This window comes from Hippocampus comes, unplaced genomic scaffold, assembly GCF_001891065.2.
Source record: "Hippocampus comes isolate QL1 unplaced genomic scaffold, H_comes_QL1_v1.1 scaffold109, whole genome shotgun sequence".
NCBI classification, from domain to species: domain Eukaryota; kingdom Metazoa; phylum Chordata; class Actinopteri; order Syngnathiformes; family Syngnathidae; genus Hippocampus; species Hippocampus comes.
In genome coordinates, this window is record NW_017805274.1 from 607,339 (window position 1) to 624,574 (window position 17,236).

General features: G+C 49.1%; 1 protein-coding gene across 5 annotated transcripts; it reads left to right on the forward strand.

Moving 5' to 3' along the window:
- Window positions 1–1,272: 1,272 nt before the first annotated feature.
- On the forward strand, window positions 1,273–16,723 carry tecta (tectorin alpha). 5 transcript variants are annotated; one of them, XM_019869609.1, is made up of 24 exons: window positions 1,273–2,434; window positions 2,522–2,661; window positions 2,761–3,048; window positions 3,528–3,665; window positions 3,854–4,019; window positions 4,171–4,583; window positions 4,895–5,465; window positions 5,641–6,251; window positions 7,802–8,372; window positions 8,788–9,416; window positions 9,587–10,232; window positions 10,360–10,559; window positions 10,801–11,181; window positions 11,249–11,535; window positions 11,680–11,960; window positions 12,073–12,186; window positions 12,468–12,670; window positions 12,839–13,002; window positions 13,076–13,324; window positions 13,572–13,734; window positions 13,818–13,902; window positions 13,983–14,102; window positions 14,922–15,050; window positions 15,147–16,723. In XM_019869609.1, the coding sequence occupies exons 1-23, from the start codon at window positions 2,371–2,373 to the stop codon at window positions 15,002–15,004; spliced, it is 6,567 nt and encodes a 2,188-aa protein (XP_019725168.1). In that variant the 5' UTR covers window positions 1,273–2,370; the 3' UTR covers window positions 15,005–15,050; window positions 15,147–16,723. The 5 variants fall into 5 exon arrangements, with proteins under 5 accessions (XP_019725168.1, XP_019725167.1, XP_019725169.1 ...); XM_019869608.1 differs by having other exon boundaries at window positions 14,922–16,723; XM_019869610.1 differs by having other exon boundaries at window positions 12,073–12,183; window positions 14,922–16,723.
- Window positions 16,724–17,236: the final 513 nt, after the last annotated feature.

Genomic DNA, 17,236 nt, shown 5'->3' on the forward strand with positions numbered 1-17,236 from the left:
TGGAGGCTTTCACACGTCTTGCTCCCCGCCCAATCCTGCTCTCCAGTTACTCCCCACTGTCCTCCCGCAACAAAGCCTCAACTCAGCACCCTGCGAACCCCCTTTTCCCACACCCCATCAACGCATACCCACCTGAGATTTCATCCACTTGCTATCGGGCGAGCATCTCCGGAGACTGCTTGTCTTGCGGATTCTCGCACATGACGCTTTTCCTAATTAAAAAGGAAGCGAGATGTAGTACCCTGAGTGACTCGTGTGAATTCCGTAACTTGACCTTGTTTTAAGGCACAGACGGTTTCTTCGTACGGTGCTACCGTTTAAAAAAGAAACAAAAAAAAAAAAAAAGTCCAAATTCAAGCGATCTTTCGTTAGCGTCGTTAGCGGATAAGATAAAAAGAACATCTTCATCGTAATTGATTTCAGCGACGTTTGCAGAAATGTCCAGTGAAAAGTATTACTCGAAGACTTTTTGATACTTTTTGAACCCTGCAATGAGTCAGTTTTACCCTCACTAAATTTTCCCCACTAAATCACCCAAAAAAAATGGTTTTCCGAAAACACGTCCCCAAATAATTCTCTTTTCAGACCGAGAAAAAAAAAATTAAAACTGCAATCAATGTTTTCCCTAAACTGGACTTTTCCTATCTTATACGTTAACGTCTCTCCATCCATCGTTATTCGACATCTCCACCTCCCTCCACTCCTTCGCTTCCTGACATTCCTGCCTCGTCCGTCCCTCCCCTCGCCCACCCTAGCCCACATCTCCTCCCCTCCGATCCCCACTTAAATTGAAGTCGGTCCTGCGTAAGTCGCCTCTTGCGCACTTTCGACATATGACCAACCGCTTTCAGAGGATTCGTGTTTGATTTGCGAAAGCTGGAAATCGGACGCCGTCCACCTGTTTGACCCGCGGATGCTCGTCCGCTGGATGGGACTGTGCCGCGTGGAGGTTGCCAGGTTGGATTAGACGGGTGCTCCAAGACCAACTCGTCAAGGCAGGTGAGTGCCCTTTACGCGACGACAACTTTAAAATCTGCAAAGCTTCAAATTGCATATTCATTCATTCATTTAAACCCTTATCACATTCATTCGCAATTAGAAACCGTAGTCCAGCAACGTGAAAAATAGTCACTTAAATAGGTGCAGTATACTGTCAACGTTAAGTGTATTTTAGACGAGTACTCCGTATCATTCGGATACATTTTTTGAAGAGAAAAATAAAATATATTATGAATAAAATTCATTCAATGAAAATTAAGTGACTACAGTAAAAAAAAAAAAAAAAAAAAAACTAGAGCAAAAGGGGACAAAAAAATGTTCGAATAGAAAATAGGTTTACTGATATGTCAGCATTATTACTGTTTTGCTGAGGAAATACAAATTCCAGAAGATCACTGTATATTCTTTTTAAATAATTGACCTTTAATTGTCAATCGATATTCTCCAGATCTTTCATGCTTCGGGGTTGTCCCTGGGCAAGGCAGTGTTTTACCCCCCCATGATTGTCATGCAGGGACACCCAAATGCAACCCATCTCCAATGAGCTCAACCCCCCGAAGCATGACGTTTACATCCCCATGCTTCAAAGTTGACATTATACCTCAGGCATTGCACTCTTTGTCTGATGAACACTGAGAGTGGAATTGATTAAAAAAAAGAAAAAAAAAGGTTGACCTCATCTGACCTCCAGGCCTTTTCCCATGCCACCTCTGAATCATCCAAATACTCATCGGTAAGCCTCAGTTTGGGCTGCGCAAAAGTCAAATATAGTGGGAAAATGTCCGAGTGTATCTGCGCCGATGGGAGGCGGAGTTTGCCAAGCTGCTGCCACACTGCTATGACCTTGGCAAGCCAAACACATCCCTGCAAGCTATTAGCCCCCCCCCCCCTCACACCGCAGCCCCCTCAATGGTAATACGGTGTAAGACGGCCTTGTGGCATTCGAGTTGGAGAACAAGCCTGTAATCCACCGGTGCCTCCTCGCATGGGGACCGTAAGGCTAATGTGATCCTGACACATTGTCCCAGTACGCATAATGGCTTCTTTTCAGGCGCTCCTCAGGGGAGACCTGGGAGCCTGCGCTTTAAGAAGTAGTAGCCGGGACATGATCTCAAAGGGCCAAAACATGGTTTATGATGATACAGAATGCGACTTGTGTTCGCTTCATAATATTGTGTGTGAGCACTAATGGTCCCAGTGGTCAGGCCACAATGTGGTGTGACTTGCCTGGTGCCAGAGGTCAACACCGAAGACGGTCTGTGATGGGACGAGGGCGGGGTCCAACAAGATCCCTTTGGTTCCATCAAGGCAGGGCTTCTGTCCAATGTCTCTGATTCTGGATTCCTTCTTCATTCTTCATGTTTTTGTAGGATGGTGACACCAGACATTCCGGTCCTTCTGCTCTTGATCGTCAGCGCAGCCGCTCGCACGAGAAGTATGAGATCTCACACCACGACGTCGCGCACACCGGCACATTCTCATGAGATCCATCCATCACTTTTTGTTTTCTGCTCCGTTTTAGTTGCTACTCGGGATGTCTTGTATCCGTTTGGACCCGCCCACATGGATCTGGAGACCCCCAAGATGGATGACGGGAGCTCCCCGGAGATTCCTCTGCTTGTGCCCTTCATTTTCTTCAGTATCCCCTACCGCACCATCTACGTAAGACCCGACCACGAACCTTTTCCCGTTTGACATAAAGCTGGTTGAAGGAAGTTGATTTTAACCTTAAAAAAAATGACACGCAAATTGTCTTCCCAGGTCAACAACAATGGCGTGATATCCTTCAGCGAGCATGTGAGCCAGTTCACGCCAGAGGCGTTCCCCCTGAGTGACAGCCGGTCCTTCATCGCCCCCCTCTGGGCGGATGTGCACAACGGAATCCGTGGAGACATCTACTACAGGGAAACCACCCTGCCGCAGATACTGGAGAGGGCGACGCATGACGTCCGCCGGCATTTCAAGAACATCCCCAACTTCACGGCCACCTGGGCCTTCGTCGCCACATGGCATCAGGTCACCTTCTACGGCGGGAGCCAGACCACCCCGGTAATGGCCAAAAACCGACATTGTACGATTGTTTTGTGGCATTTTATGGTTAGATGCTGCCATCAGCTTCATTTTGACGATCGGAATTTCAGCCTAGAAATAGGAATGTTTGTATGACCGTTAGATGTTGGTCTAAATTTAGATCTGGGTTATTTATCCAGGAAGGGACGGTTACTTATCAGGGAAGACCCTACTGGAAGGGGTAATGCGTGAAGTACAATTGCAAGAACTTGACTCTGAAACCAGAAACCTTTCGAGGACTGCAGAAACTGATGTCAAAGTGCTGTTCTAGACTGAAGACCTCACTGAGGTGTAGTACTCTCAAAAGTCCAGGAAGTTTCGGGGTAAAGTGCAGATCGGATTGCTAATTGTATCATTTCTAGACATGTATGCCATTTTGTTGGTGTTCTTTGATGCACGTGGCTTGGTCTGTTTCTCTCTTTTGTAAAACTGTTTCACTCCTCTTGTTTGATTAAAAGGTGAACACATTCCAAACTGTGCTAATCTCAGATGGTGCCGTGTCCTTCGCCTTGTTCATCTATGAGGAAATCACTTGGAGCACAGGCACGGCCAGTGGCGGAGATCCGCTCACCGGACTAGGTGGCACCACAGCTCAGGTACACCTGATTTGATTTGATACCGTTACAGTCCGGACATCGAGGTTCTGTCACCGTGCTAGAGTTCTGTTCCTATTACGGTGACACAACCTCAATGTCCGGACTGTCTGAACTTTGTGATAAACGGGGGATCCGCCGTACGCAACCCGATGACGAAGTCTGCCTCACAGTCGTCCGCCTCTTTCCAGTCAGGTTTTAATGGCGGGGAAGTTGGACACTTCTTGAACCTGCCGGGATCGCGGAGCAACGATGTGGTGAACATTGAACAGACGACCAATGTGAACATTCCCGGACGCTGGGTCTTCCGCGTCGACCCGGAGCTGATCGATCCCGCCAATGGCTGCAGTTACAATGGCAAGTTCGGCCTTCGTTGTTGCATGAAATTGTCTGCTATGTTAACAGACAGCGCAGCAGCACATGCCAACAAAGACTGCGATGCTAACAGGCATATAGAGTGGTCCTGTTTGTAAAGTCTCTCCAAATCTACGTCCCGCAAATTCTCTAGGTCGTTTTTACAGACGAGGGGAGGTCTTCTGGCTGTCGGACCGCTGCTTGCAGCGATGCCGCTGCCTGGACGTGGACAACGAGGTGCTCTGCCAAGACGCTCAGTGCGGCCAACTGGAGACCTGCGAGCAGCAGGAGGGAGCCTTCTACTGCCAGCCCACCCGCACCAGTACCTGCGTGGTGTTCGGCGACCCGCACTACCACACCTTCGACGGTCTGCTCTACCACTTTCAAGGAACCTGTACCTACCTGCTGGCTCGGCCGTGCTGGGAAGCGGCGGGGCTGCCCTTCTTCAGCGTGCAAGCTCAAAACGAGGACCGTGGCGTGTCTGCCGTCTCCTGGCTGAGAGATGTAACCGTGGAGGTGTACGGTCACCGAGTCACGTTGCTGAAAGGAACTTTGGGAACTGTTGAGGTGAGCATAGGATAGATAAGAGTGTGAATGGTTTATTTTTCTCTCTATATGCCCTCCGATTTGGGGCAGTTGGATTATTGGTGCCAACTTGTCATCTGACAATGAATCGAAGGCAACCAGATTTCTTCTTGGGGTCAACAACCAAGGTTTCAAATTGCCTTCCAAATTTCTGCTGAATAGATTTTCTTCCAAAAATGAATCAAACTTGACTTCTCCTCCGAGTCAACAAGCAATTGGATGTCATCTGGTCTTCTCATGTTTGAGGCTGACCGTATCCTGTGACTGAGAATCTTCTGATCTGGTCTCTCTAGGTGGATGGCTTGTTGAAGACTCTACCGGTTCAGCTTCAACTCAGTGCCGTTAGAATCTACCAGTCCGGGTTGGCTGTCGCTTTAGAAACAGACTTTGGACTCTTGGTGACGTACGATGGGCAGCACTACGCCTCCATCTCCCTGCCAAGCTCTTACTTCAACAACACGTGTGGCCTCTGCGGGAACTACAACGACGACCCCGCCGATGATCCCGTCCTTCCCGACGGCACCCTTGCGGAAACCGTGGCCGAGCTGGGCGGCGGCTGGCGAGCCGAGGGCGCTGACTGGCATTGCACTGACGGTTGTGTGGACAACTGCAGCGTGTGCGACGCGCAAACGGAGGCCTTCTTCTTTGGCCCGGACTACTGCGGACTCATAAACAAAACGGACGGCCCATTCAGGGACTGCAGAGCCGTGGTGGATCCCACCGCCTTCGTGTTCAGTTGTGTCTACGATATGTGTAGCAACAAGGACAACATCACGACACTCTGCCAGGCCATCCAGGCCTACGCTCTGGCCTGTCAGGCACTGGGCGTCACCATCCGTCCCTGGAGGTCTCGCACTTTCTGTGGTGAGTTCCACATTGACATCCGTCCACGTTTCTCAGCCGATTCAAACCACTTTGACACATTTCAAACATTCTGAACGCCACAACATTTCGGATTCAGCGATGACATGCAATCTCGACAGAAGCTCCATTCTCCAGCTAATGTATTCTTTTGTTTCTGTGCTGCGTTGGATCTCAGCGCTGACATGCCCGCCGTTTAGCCACTACCAAGTGTGCACCAGCGCCTGTCCAGCCTCCTGCTCGGATGTCACCGCACCCTTGTACTGCGCCCACCCTTGCACCGAGGGCTGCCAGTGCAACCAAGACTACGTCCTCAGCGGCAGCCTTTGCGTACAGCGGGACGACTGTGGCTGTGAGCACAACGGCCTCTATTACCCACTCAATGACACTTTTTGGGCCGGCCCAGACGGTCACGAAGGCGAATGTAGCCTCCGCTGCACCTGCGCGGCCGCGGGCCAAATCTCTTGCTTCAACGAGTCTTGCAAGGAGGGCGAGGTGTGCACGGCGGAGGTGGGCACGCTGGGTTGCTACCCTCGGCGTGAGGGGCTGTGTTCAATCGCTCAGAACGCTGTGACATCATCCTTTGACGGCGCCTTCCTGCTGTTCCCAGATGACAGCTCCTACTACCTGCTGAGGCTGTGTGGCGCTGTGCCAGCTAATGGCTCAATGGTGGAGGTGAAGATAGGCAGACGGCTGGTGAACAAAGGCCCTGCTTGGAAAAGACCTGTGGTAGTTACGGTTGCTAGCCTGGAGGTTCAGCTGGGAGGGCTGGATTTAGAAACAGTCAAGGTGAGTTGCAGCGTTTCCCCCACATATAGACGCGGTTTGGCAGTTGCAAATTTGCCTATCAGCAGATTTTGGGGGGGAAGCTACAGTGCCAGTCAAAAATTTGGAGGCACCCTCGAAATGTTTTTTTCATATTTTGAAAGTTTCCTGAATTGTAGATTATTGTATTAGATGTTCAGTGATGAGGAAGAAATATTTATCGAATCGTTTGGTGAAAAAAAAAAATGCGAATCACAAGTTGAATGTTTTGTCATTTAGATTTGGAGGATGCTTTAGGCCCTACAATAGCTTTCAATTCCTAGCTGTGCATCATCAATAGCTTGAATTATAATTTAATAGACTTCTTGATGTGTATTGTGTTGGAAACAGAGTGAATTCGAAGCTGTTTCTGTGCTTAGGGCAAAGTCAAGAATAATATATTTGTAGATTTGGTGCCATCCTATGGCATCTTGATGCCAAAATGAACAATATTGAAGTGAGTTGAGGAGCTTCACTGCATTCATTTGCAATGTATGTTTTGATCATTTTAAGTATGTTTTAATTTTGGTTTCTGCGGCAGTTCATTTTTAAGGGTCATGGTTATTTGGCATTCTGTGTAAAATGTTCTTTCCTACCCTCGGCGTGAGGGGCTGTGTTCAATCGCTCAGAACGCTGTGACATCATCCTTTGACGGCGCCTTCCTGCTGTTCCCAGATGACAGCTCCTACTACCTGCTGAGGCTGTGTGGCGCTGTGCCAGCTAATGGCTCAATGGTGGAGGTGAAGATAGGCAGACGGCTGGTGAACAAAGGCCCTGCTTGGAAAAGACCTGTGGTAGTTACGGTTGCTAGCCTGGAGGTTCAGCTGGGAGGGCTGGATTTAGAAACAGTCAAGGTGAGTTGCAGCGTTTCCCCCACATATAGACGCGGTTTGGCAGTTGCAAATTTGCCTTATCAGCAGATTTTGGGGGGGAAGCTACAGTGCCAGTCAAAAATTTGGAGGCACCCTCGAAATGTTTTTTTCATATTTTGAAAGTTTCCTGAATTGTAGATTATTGTATTAGATGTTCAGTGATGAGGAAGAAATATTTATCCAATCGTTTGGTGAAAAAAAAAATGCGAATCACAAGTTGAATGTTTTGTCATTTAGATTTGGAGGATGCTTTAGGCCCTACAATAGCTTTCAATTCCTAGCTGTGCATCATCAATGGCTTGAATTATAATTTAATAGACTTCTTGATGTGTATTGTGTTGGAAACAGAGTGAATTCGAAGCTGTTTCTGTGCTTAGGGCAAAGTCAAGAATAATATATTTGTAGATTTGGTGCCATCCTATGGCATCTTGATGCCAAAATGAACAATATTGAAGTGAGTTGAGGAGCTTCACTGCATTCATTTGCAATGTATGTTTTGATCATTTTAAGTATGTTTTAATTTTGGTTTCTGCGGCAGTTCATTTTTAAGGGTCATGGTTATTTGGCATTCTGTGTAAAATGTTCTTTCCTGGACCAAAAAGTTTGAGAACCCCTGCTCTCAACTGTACTTCTGTGCCTGATGATCTGTTTTTGGTGTCCTAGGTCAACGGCGAACCAATCGCCCTCCCCTACGTCCACCCGACGCAAACTATAAAGGTCTACAGAGCATCAGGCAACGCCACAGTGGTGGAATCCCGCCCTCATCTTCGCGTTCACTACACACAAAGCGGATCCATCAACATCTCCCTCTCCACCGCATTTTACAACGTCACCTGCGGCCTGTGCGGAGTCTTCAACGGCGATCCTGCCGACGACTTCCGCCTCCCCAACGGACGCCTGGCCGAGTCAGCCTCGCAGTTCTCGGATGGCTGGCGTTCCATCGCTGATGACATCAGCTGCAACGGAGACTGCGACGACTTGTACCGCACGTGCACGGACCTGCGCCTCTACCAGAGTCCGAGGATGTGCGGCAACATCAACGACCCCGGGAACAGCTCTTTCGTGGCGTGTCACGGTGCCGTCAACCCGTCGCCGTTTTTCCGGAACTGCTTGTACAACATGTGCGTGAAGGACGGCAACCGCTCGGCGCTGTGCTCCTCGCTGCAAGCTTACGCCGCCGCCTGCCAGGATGCTCAGGTGGTCCTCACTTCTTGGAGGACGGCCACCAACTGCCGTAAGTAGAAGAGCTTCAGCTAAGCTAAGCGTGAACGTTCTTGTTAAGCACTCTTTGGAACGGAGTACCGAGATGATTAAGTGCTTTGAGTCTATGCCGTGACATCAGAGTGATTTTGTGGTTAGCGCGTATGCGATCAATATTTGGAAACAAACGAAAGAAAGGAGAATGTATGCATCTGTGGTGAATTGCGGGCCACAACATAATGTGCCTTTGAGACTCTCTTAGAAAACGGCTTAAAATCCCTTGGCACACTTGGTTTTTGGCAAACAGAGCTGCCCTGGCACCGCGAATCGAGTCTAAATGTACCCCTTGTGAATCTGCGGTTTTCATGCCTAAAATTAGGAACGTGAAGGCTCATCTCTCAGCATTCTCACATGGAATGATTGGTTTCTTTCTCCCTACCACGTCACAGCGCTTCCCTGTCCGGCCAACAGCCATTTCGACGAGTGCGCCAGCGCTTGCCCCCTAACGTGCGCCGGGCTGGACCGGCCAGAGGTGCCCTGCCTGTTGCCGTGCGGCGAGGGCTGCCGCTGCATGGACGGCTTCGCCCTGCGGGACGGCCTGTGCGTGTCACACAGCGACTGCGGCTGCGCTGGCCCCGATCTCGACCGCCGGCTGCCCGCCAACCACACTTTCTGGACGGACCGGGACTGCCTGGAGCGCTGCTACTGCAATGGGTCGGACAACGACGTGTACTGCCTTGCGGCACCTTGCCTCCCCGAGGAGTACTGCCAGGAGGACTACGGGTTGTACTACTGCAGGCCTCGCACCGAGGCCCTTTGCGTGGCGGCCGGTTACGGCCACTTCCTGCCATTCGGCGGCGTCCCGTTTGAGCTACAGAGCTCTTGTAGACTGAGCTTGGCCACCACGCACTGCGGGGGCAGAGACGGCGCAAGCGGGAATGGAAGCTTGCCTCCGTTTAAATTATTAGCTCTTAATGAGGACAGGGAAACAGGACAAGCGGTTTGGGTGAGAGGCTTCGTGCTGGAGGTCTTTGACTTTGAGATCGAGGTGTCCCGAAGTTACAAGAACACCGCCATGGTGAGTCAATGGTGAAAGATCATGCGAAAAAGAGTTTTATTTATATTGAACGGTAGAGGCCGGGGAGTGGAATCCTTAGTCGATTACTAGTCGATTATTAGTCGATTACTGCTCAAGCGATTGTCAATACTTTAAACCCAACAGTGACACTTTGCTCTTTGTTTATTCAGGTGAATAAGGACCGCTTGTCCCTTCCCGTGAGGCTCGGGTCAGGAAAGGTTACCATCTTCACTTTGGGCACGCTGCTCATCCTGGAGACGGACTTTGGTCTCAAGGTGGCCTTCGACTGGAACACCCTGCTTGTGTTGACTTTACCCCGTCACCTCTACAACGCATCCTGCGGCCTCTGCGGGGGCTTTCCTTCAGCGCCGGCCGCCAGCAGCGTCGACGACTGGGGCGCAACCTGGGCTGACAGGGATGCTTTCTGCCAGGTGGGCTGCGGCGACTCGTGCCCAAGGTGCGGCCCTGGGGATAAAACCCCGCCGGACGATGGTGCTTTTGCTTCGGCCGATGACGACGACGACGACACGGACGACGACCACGCTACGGAACTCCGCCTCCGTCTGCGAGACGGTCTCTACGTCTTTGCGGAGCCTGAGGCGGCGAGGCTGTGCGCCCTGACGGCGGATCGACGGGGCGCGTTTGCACGCTGTCACGGCAAGGTGGCGCCGGAGTTCTTTTACCAAAGCTGCCTGAGGGACATCTGCTTGGATGGGGGCGCTCAGGAAACCGTCTGCGGTTGGCTGCAGGCCTACGCCACCACCTGTCAAATGCAAGGGGTACCTACCACCGGCTGGAGGCGCGGTGCGCCATGTGGTGAGTACTATCAACAAAAATCCTCTTGCTGATTCTCACCCGCAGGATAAATTGTGAAAAACATGACAAATATTTCACTTTTAACTCGGTCTGTATGTTACTAAATGTCCAACTCGCCTCATCCCAGTCCAGAGGTGTCCGCCGAACAGCCATTACTCCAGCTGCGTGCCGGTCTGCCCGCCCCAGTGCGCTCCCGCCCGCAGCCAGAGGGACTGCAGCCAGGATTGCGTTGAGGGCTGCCAGTGTGACCAGGGCTTTGTCCTCAACGGCAAGAGCTGCATCCTGCCTCAAGACTGCGGCTGCTACACTGACGGGAAGTACTACGAGGTCAGTGTTGTACGATCGCATGTGTAGTTGACGTCCCATCAGTCAGGAGTCAATTTGGATCGGCATTACCTTGAGTCTGACGTTGATGGTGACAGGAACGGATGATTAAACCTGCTTGCGTTTAGCATAGAATAGCGCACAAAAATACGATACTTGCAGAGGCCAGTACAGAAACCAAACAGATTTTTTTTCTGATTTGAAATAATATTTTTTTTCATCTGTGTTTGTGTCTTCTTTGTAGTCCAAACAGCTGTTCTGGAATGGCGATTGCTCCAAACGTTGCCAGTGCATCGGCCGCAACCTGGTCCAGTGCAACCCGCGGCGCTGCAAGGCGGACGAGGAGTGCGGCCTGCGCCACGGCGTGCGCGGCTGCTTCGCGCGACGCTCCCAGCAGTGCGTGGCGTCGGGCGGAGGCGTGTTCAAGACCTTTGACGGCGCCTCGCTGCGCCTGCCCGCCTCTTGCTCCTTCGTGCTGTCCACCAACTGCCACAAGCTGCCCGACCTCTCGTTCCAGCTCATCGCCAACTTCGACAAGTGGAGCGTGCCCAACCTCACCACCATTTCCCATGTCTACCTCTACATCAACGAGGAGAAGATCCTCGTCTCGGGCAACATGGTCAAGGTGGGGTAGCCGAGCGCCGTGTTTCCTCATGCGGATGCGCGACTTACGATCATTGATCCCGGCGCAGGTGAACGGCACCCCGGTGTCGATGCCTTTCGTGACCGGTCTGATGACGCGCCTGTCGGCTTCGGAGGGCTTCGTCGACATCGACTCGCCGCAGGACATCCGGTTGCGCTACAACCGCTTCAACACGCTGAGCGTCAGCATGGGGGCGCGGTTGCAGGACAAGCTGTGCGGCCTGTGCGGCAACTTCAACGGTGACCCCGCGGACGACTACATCACCTCTACGGGGAGGGCGGCCGGAAGCGCTCTGGAGCTCGCCCAGAGCTGGAAAACTAACGGCATTCAGGACAGGTGGGTGAGGAAGCGCACTCACAGCATTGATGGGAGCCACAGGTAGCAAAAGTACTCAATGCTGTGTCCTTAGATAGAAGTTCAGATACCTGTGGAAAATAAAAATAGATTTTGTGACATGTCGTCGGATGGTCTTGGAATCAGGTGCGACGAGACCCAGTACGTGGCCCTGGCCCAGTCTTGCGACAACGCGGCCGTGCTGGCGCTGCAGCGTGAGGACACGTGCCTGAAGCTGACCGAGCCCGAGGGTTTCTTCCAGCCGTGCCACGGCCTGCTGGACCCGCGGCCCTTCTACCGGTCCTGCTACCTGGACGGCTGCTACAACCGGCGCGGCGCCCAAGTGTGCGGCTCGCTGGCCGCTTACGCCGAGGCCTGCCGCTCCATGGGCGCCCTCACCACCAAGTGGATCGCTCAAGAGAATTGCTGTAAGTAGCCTCGCCTGTGCCTGTGCCTGTGCCTGTGCCTGTGCCTGTGCCTGCGTGTGTATGTTTGGATACGCGTGGCGGCTAACATTGCGTGTCGGACCATGTTTTTTAGCAGAATGGATCTACGACCCCTGCGCAACAGAGACCTGCACAAACTTCACATGCGAGCTGGAGAATGGTGGCGACCTGTGCGGATGTCCTGAGTTGCCCCCCAGCCCTGAAGGTTGTCACCTCTTGTTAGAAGTCAGCTAAGCTAGGTTCCAGTTCGCCTGTCACCCTGAAGAGCGCAAGCAGAAAGAAAATGGATTCATATTTTTTCTTCTTGATATACAAACACAATTTTGATGGGATTTAAAAAAACATATATTTGTACGCACCCAGAATCCACGTTTGCTTTTAGTTTACCGTTTAAAGAACTCTACCCGTGGGGCTTTTACCAAAGAGTGTGATGCAGCCCGTTGTCCCGCCGCCTGATCGTTGTGCCTCGCACGTGCGCGTGTGTGTCAGGTGACGACGATGTGATCGAGGCGGAGGTGACGTGCAAGCCCGCCGTGATGGAGGTGTCCATCTCCAAGTGCAAGCTCTTCCAGCTGGGCTTCCAGCGCGGCGACGTTCGCGTCAACGACCGACGATGCGCCGGCGTGGAGGGAGAGGACTACATCTCATTCCACATCAACAACACCAAAGGACACTGCGGCTCCATTGTGCACGTCAGTCAGCGTTCACACTGATTCGGAACAAATATTCTTGAATGACGATAATGGGACAAGCCAACAGACCAGAGCAACAACATTAACTGCCGCCAGTTCGTTTGTCGCTCTGTTCTGTACGGCAACGCGTTGACAATTTTCTGAGTTGACTTGAATCTGTTTCGACAGTCAAACGGGACGCACATCACGTACAAAAACACCGTGTGGATCGAGAGCGTCAACAACACGGGCAACGTCATCACTCGGGACAAAACCGTCAATGTGGAGTTCTCCTGCGCCTACGAGCTGGACCTGAAGATCTCGCTGGAGACGGTCCTCAAACCCATCCTCAGGTTAGCCAGTTAGCTCGCAGGCATAGACGCCGTACGCGGACGGTTTGGATGACGTTCCCTCTCTACTCCGCAGCGTGATCAACCTCACCCTGGCCACCCAAGCAGGCAACTTCATCACCAAGATGGCGTTGTACAAGAGTGCCTCATACCGCCAGCCCTACAGGGAGGGCGAGGTGGTCCTCAGCACGAGGGACGTCCTCTACGTGGGCGTCTTCGTGGAGGGCGCGGACGAAAACCAGCTCATCCTGGTGGTCAACACGTGCTGGGCCACGCCGTCGCGCAACAGCAGTGACCGACTCCGCTACGTCATCATCGAGCGAGGGTAGGAAGAATACGTTTCGTCGGATTTAAAAGAATAGTCATGATATATCATGATTCTACAAGAAAAAAGATCAGGGCAAAATACAATGAAACATCAAAGTGTCTTTTTCGCAACTAAGCGCCAGGCGTAGCAAAGCACCCCCAATTTTAATTTTAACCTGATGTCACTATAATGTTGAATTGTCATTTTTAAGTCTTAAAATCAACCCATCGTCCGCTTGTTTGAACCTTTTTGCCTTCCTCCTCAGATGCCCCAACGCCAAGGACAACACCATCGGCATGGCGGAAAACGGCATGTCACTCACCTGCCGCTTCCACGTCACCGTCTTCAAGTTCATCGGCGACTATGAGCAGGTGCACCTGCACTGCGACGTTTCGCTGTGCGACGCTGAGAGGCACGCCTGCAAAGTGGTGAGGGGACCACTTTCGCCTCGACCCCCGAGCACTCGTCCCGCCAGTTGTCTCATGTTTAAAAAGAACGTGTGGATGTGCAGAATTGTCCGCCCAAGAGGAGGATGTCGTCCAAGGATGGGTTACTCAAAGATCACGTTCTCAGTGTTGGACCCATTCGAAGACAAGGTAAGCCACGTTATTTGTACATATTTTCGGTGCACTTTCTGCTTACAATGTGTTCATTTGTGATGGTGGAATCGTCTCAGTGTCGGACTGGTGCGAGGAGGACAACGGCGGCTGTGAGCAGATGTGCACCAGTAAGGCGATTGGTCCTGTTTGCAGCTGCGTCACCGGGATGTTGCAAGCTGATAGGAAGACCTGTCGAAGTAAGTCCATTTCAGGGCCACCTTGACCTAAGTGCATAATTCGATCCATGACCATGCTTGGAACTCAAATTATGTCAATCAACTCAAATCAATTTTTACCGTTGAAATGAATGGAAATGCCAGTAATTTGTTCCAGCCCCTCCTGAAAACATGAGCAAAAATGCTTGTATGTTTTTAATAAGAATAATAGCACACATTTATTTATTTTTTAAATCATTTATTCATTCATTTTCCATACGGCTTTCTGATTACATAATGACAAATGTAAATCATTCAACAGTTTGTGCAATCATGATTTCATGCTTCAGTGCCCATTGACATTGTGCCGCTCCTTCTGGTGGGTGAGGCAGTATCATGGACTTTTCATGATACACGAACAAGAGTTTCACAACTACTAAGCGACTCAGTGAGCTGGAGCAATATAATTCGCAAAGGATAAAGAATCTATGCCAGTGACTATTATATTGTCTGTCTAGATCTCAAAAAACTCTTAGGTCAGGTCTTCGCACTTGCTAACGTGCTAGCACGTTGAAGATACAGCCGACAAAGAGCTCATTTGTACATACAGAATGCTCGCCTGCATTTTCTATAGTCGTACTACTGTAAGATTTTCTGACTCTTGAACTAATGGGGACCGGATGTTGTGAAACTCGCTCGTCAGATTTTGCTCACAACTCAAAGCAAAAAATTCACCAAACTATGGTTCTTAACTTACAATTTGGGGCAGTCTTATGACTGCACAAACAAAAAAGTATAAATGGAAGAAAAACTGCAGCATCATTTCTTCATGTTTTATTGTTGGTTTTTTGGGTGTCCTAGCTCCGAGTTCCAGCTGCACACTCGCACCTGCTCCCCCTCTGCTGAGCGCCGTCGTTTCCGCGCACCTGCTTCTCCTTCGCTGACGCACAATCGTGCACAGAAGAGACTTGAACGTGCAAAAGGGCGTCTGTTCGATTCGTCACTTCCACCTTCTTCTGTCCTTCGCTCTTTCTAAGGGTCGTCGCACTTGATGTCCCACGGTGTGTTTTCTGTCATCATCACTAGGTGGTGCTGTAGAATGAACATTTTAGTCTTCAAATGTCCTCCCAACACAGGGGCGGGGAACCTCTGGTGGCAAGGTACTCGTTGCAAGTTCTCATTTTCAGGGAAAAGCCTTCAGAGTTTACATCAAGACATGTTCAATGTTACACACAAAAAACAAAAAAAAGATATGGAAAAAAAATACAAGAAAAAATTTGAAAATGTTTCGGGAATTGACAAAGAAAAACAAGACACATTTTACTTTTTTTCCCTAAGAATTATGTTCTAATCGTAAAAAATTATCACAATAATATTCGAGCATGAAGACATCATAGCACAAGAACTGTTGTCAATTTATGAAGGGGGAAAAGCCGTTGTTGTACGACAAAGAATTACAATTCTGTGAGCAAAAAGTCGTAATATTCCAAGCTAGCATTAAGCCCCCAATTGCGAAAAGGTTCCCCAGCCCCGATTTGTCGAGGGATTGTACAGACGTCAATCGAGTAACGCGGCGCTGTACCTCAGGAAATTCCCTCATGCGTGACTTTGGCCGTGTTGTCTAAACACGACATGTGACGTCTGGTCTGCCTTTTTTTTTTTTTTTTTTTATTATTTGTTCTTTTCAGCGACTGGGACGAGGTGGTGTGTTTTCATTTTGAAAGGTGACATGCTTTTACTGAGAAATGATGACCACCTCAATGTGATCTTAAAATCGTGATTGGTCCGTTGATTCCAAACTGTTTTAGGGACCCACGAAAAAAAAATAGTGCTAGGCGTAAGTGCAGATGTTACAAGAAGAATTTTCGTTTGAATACAAATTCATTCTTTTAACATTTTTTCCCCATCATAACTGTACAACTTTATTCTTACATCGAAAAAAAATTCTCAAACTGTTGACACGTGACTATTGCTGCTCGATTCGCGAAATTTTTATTCTTGCAATATTCCGACTCTTCTCATGACATTGTGACTTTGTTGTTGAAATGTTCTGACTTGGCTCATTCTCTCAATCGTGACGTTTTGGGTTTTTTTTCCTCATGAGGTGGCAACTTAATTAGATTTGATTCTCAAAATTGTGCACGTTTTTTTAAAGATGTTTTGACTATTCTCATGACAACTTTTCGCGCAAAAAGTCTTTCTCAAACTTTTATTCATTTTAACAATAACAACGTGATAGTACGATTTTAATTTGACATTTTGACGTTGTTCCCCAAAATCTTGAGCTTTTTTAGGTCTTGTCACGATATTTCGTGCCGGTTAATTGTATATTTGGGGTGTGGGGGTTAAAAATTGAACATCGAAGGGTCGTTACAATTCTCTTAGTATTTTTCATCAAATTTTTACTCAAATATTTGCCCTTAGAATATTCTGACTTTAATCTCATAGCAACGCTAATGACTTTATCTAATGTTTTTTTTTTTTTTTTTTGACAATATTCCGACTTTTTTTGTGTGTGGGTGGGTGGCTCTCATGATCACGTGTTTTTTTTTTCTAATAATCACTCCCACTTGTTCTGTACATTTGTGACGAAGCAATGAAAGAAATGTTTAAATGTTTTGTGTGACTTTTGAATAAAAAGTTCTCGTCGTCCGTGCGACCGACATTGTTGCCTTGTTGGTCATGCCCCACCAAACTCATCCGGCATTGAATATGTCGACAAGCCCTTAAGCAAAATGTCTTTCCCAATTCTTTTGTCTGGATATAAACAGTAAGAAAACAAACATACCCGTTGAGTCGCGTCATCATCTCAACAAATCCTCTTACATAAGTCAAGAGGATTTCCACTTACCCAGTTGGCTGGGTAAGTGGAACAAACCGCTGCGTGCTGTGATTATTTTTATTATTATTTTTAAGATCTTCTAATATTTACAGTGGACCTTGCAAAGTATCGTAACGTTATTTTGTTCTTCAAAATTACCACTTTTTTTGTCATTACATTCCAATTACTTTATCTCAATACTGCAATTTTTTTCCCCATAACGTTACGATTTTTTTCCCCCGCTCGAAATGATATGATTTTCTCATTGTCATGATAAAACCTTTTTCTGACAAATTTTTGACTTTCTTCTCCTAACGTCGCATTTTTTTTGTCCCTTGTAAAGTTAAATTTTTTT

Bases quoted from the DNA above. Each gene is read 5' to 3' on its own strand.
- tecta (XM_019869608.1), top strand. From the start codon at position 2,371: ATGGTGACACCAGACATTCCGGTCCTTCTGCTCTTGATCGTCAGCGCA. The intron at 4,584-4,894 runs GTGAGCATAGGA...TGGTCTCTCTAG, and splicing joins GAACTTTGGGAACTGTTGAG to GTGGATGGCTTGTTGAAGAC. The intron at 11,536-11,679 runs GTGGGTGAGGAA...TCTTGGAATCAG, and splicing joins ACTAACGGCATTCAGGACAG to GTGCGACGAGACCCAGTACG.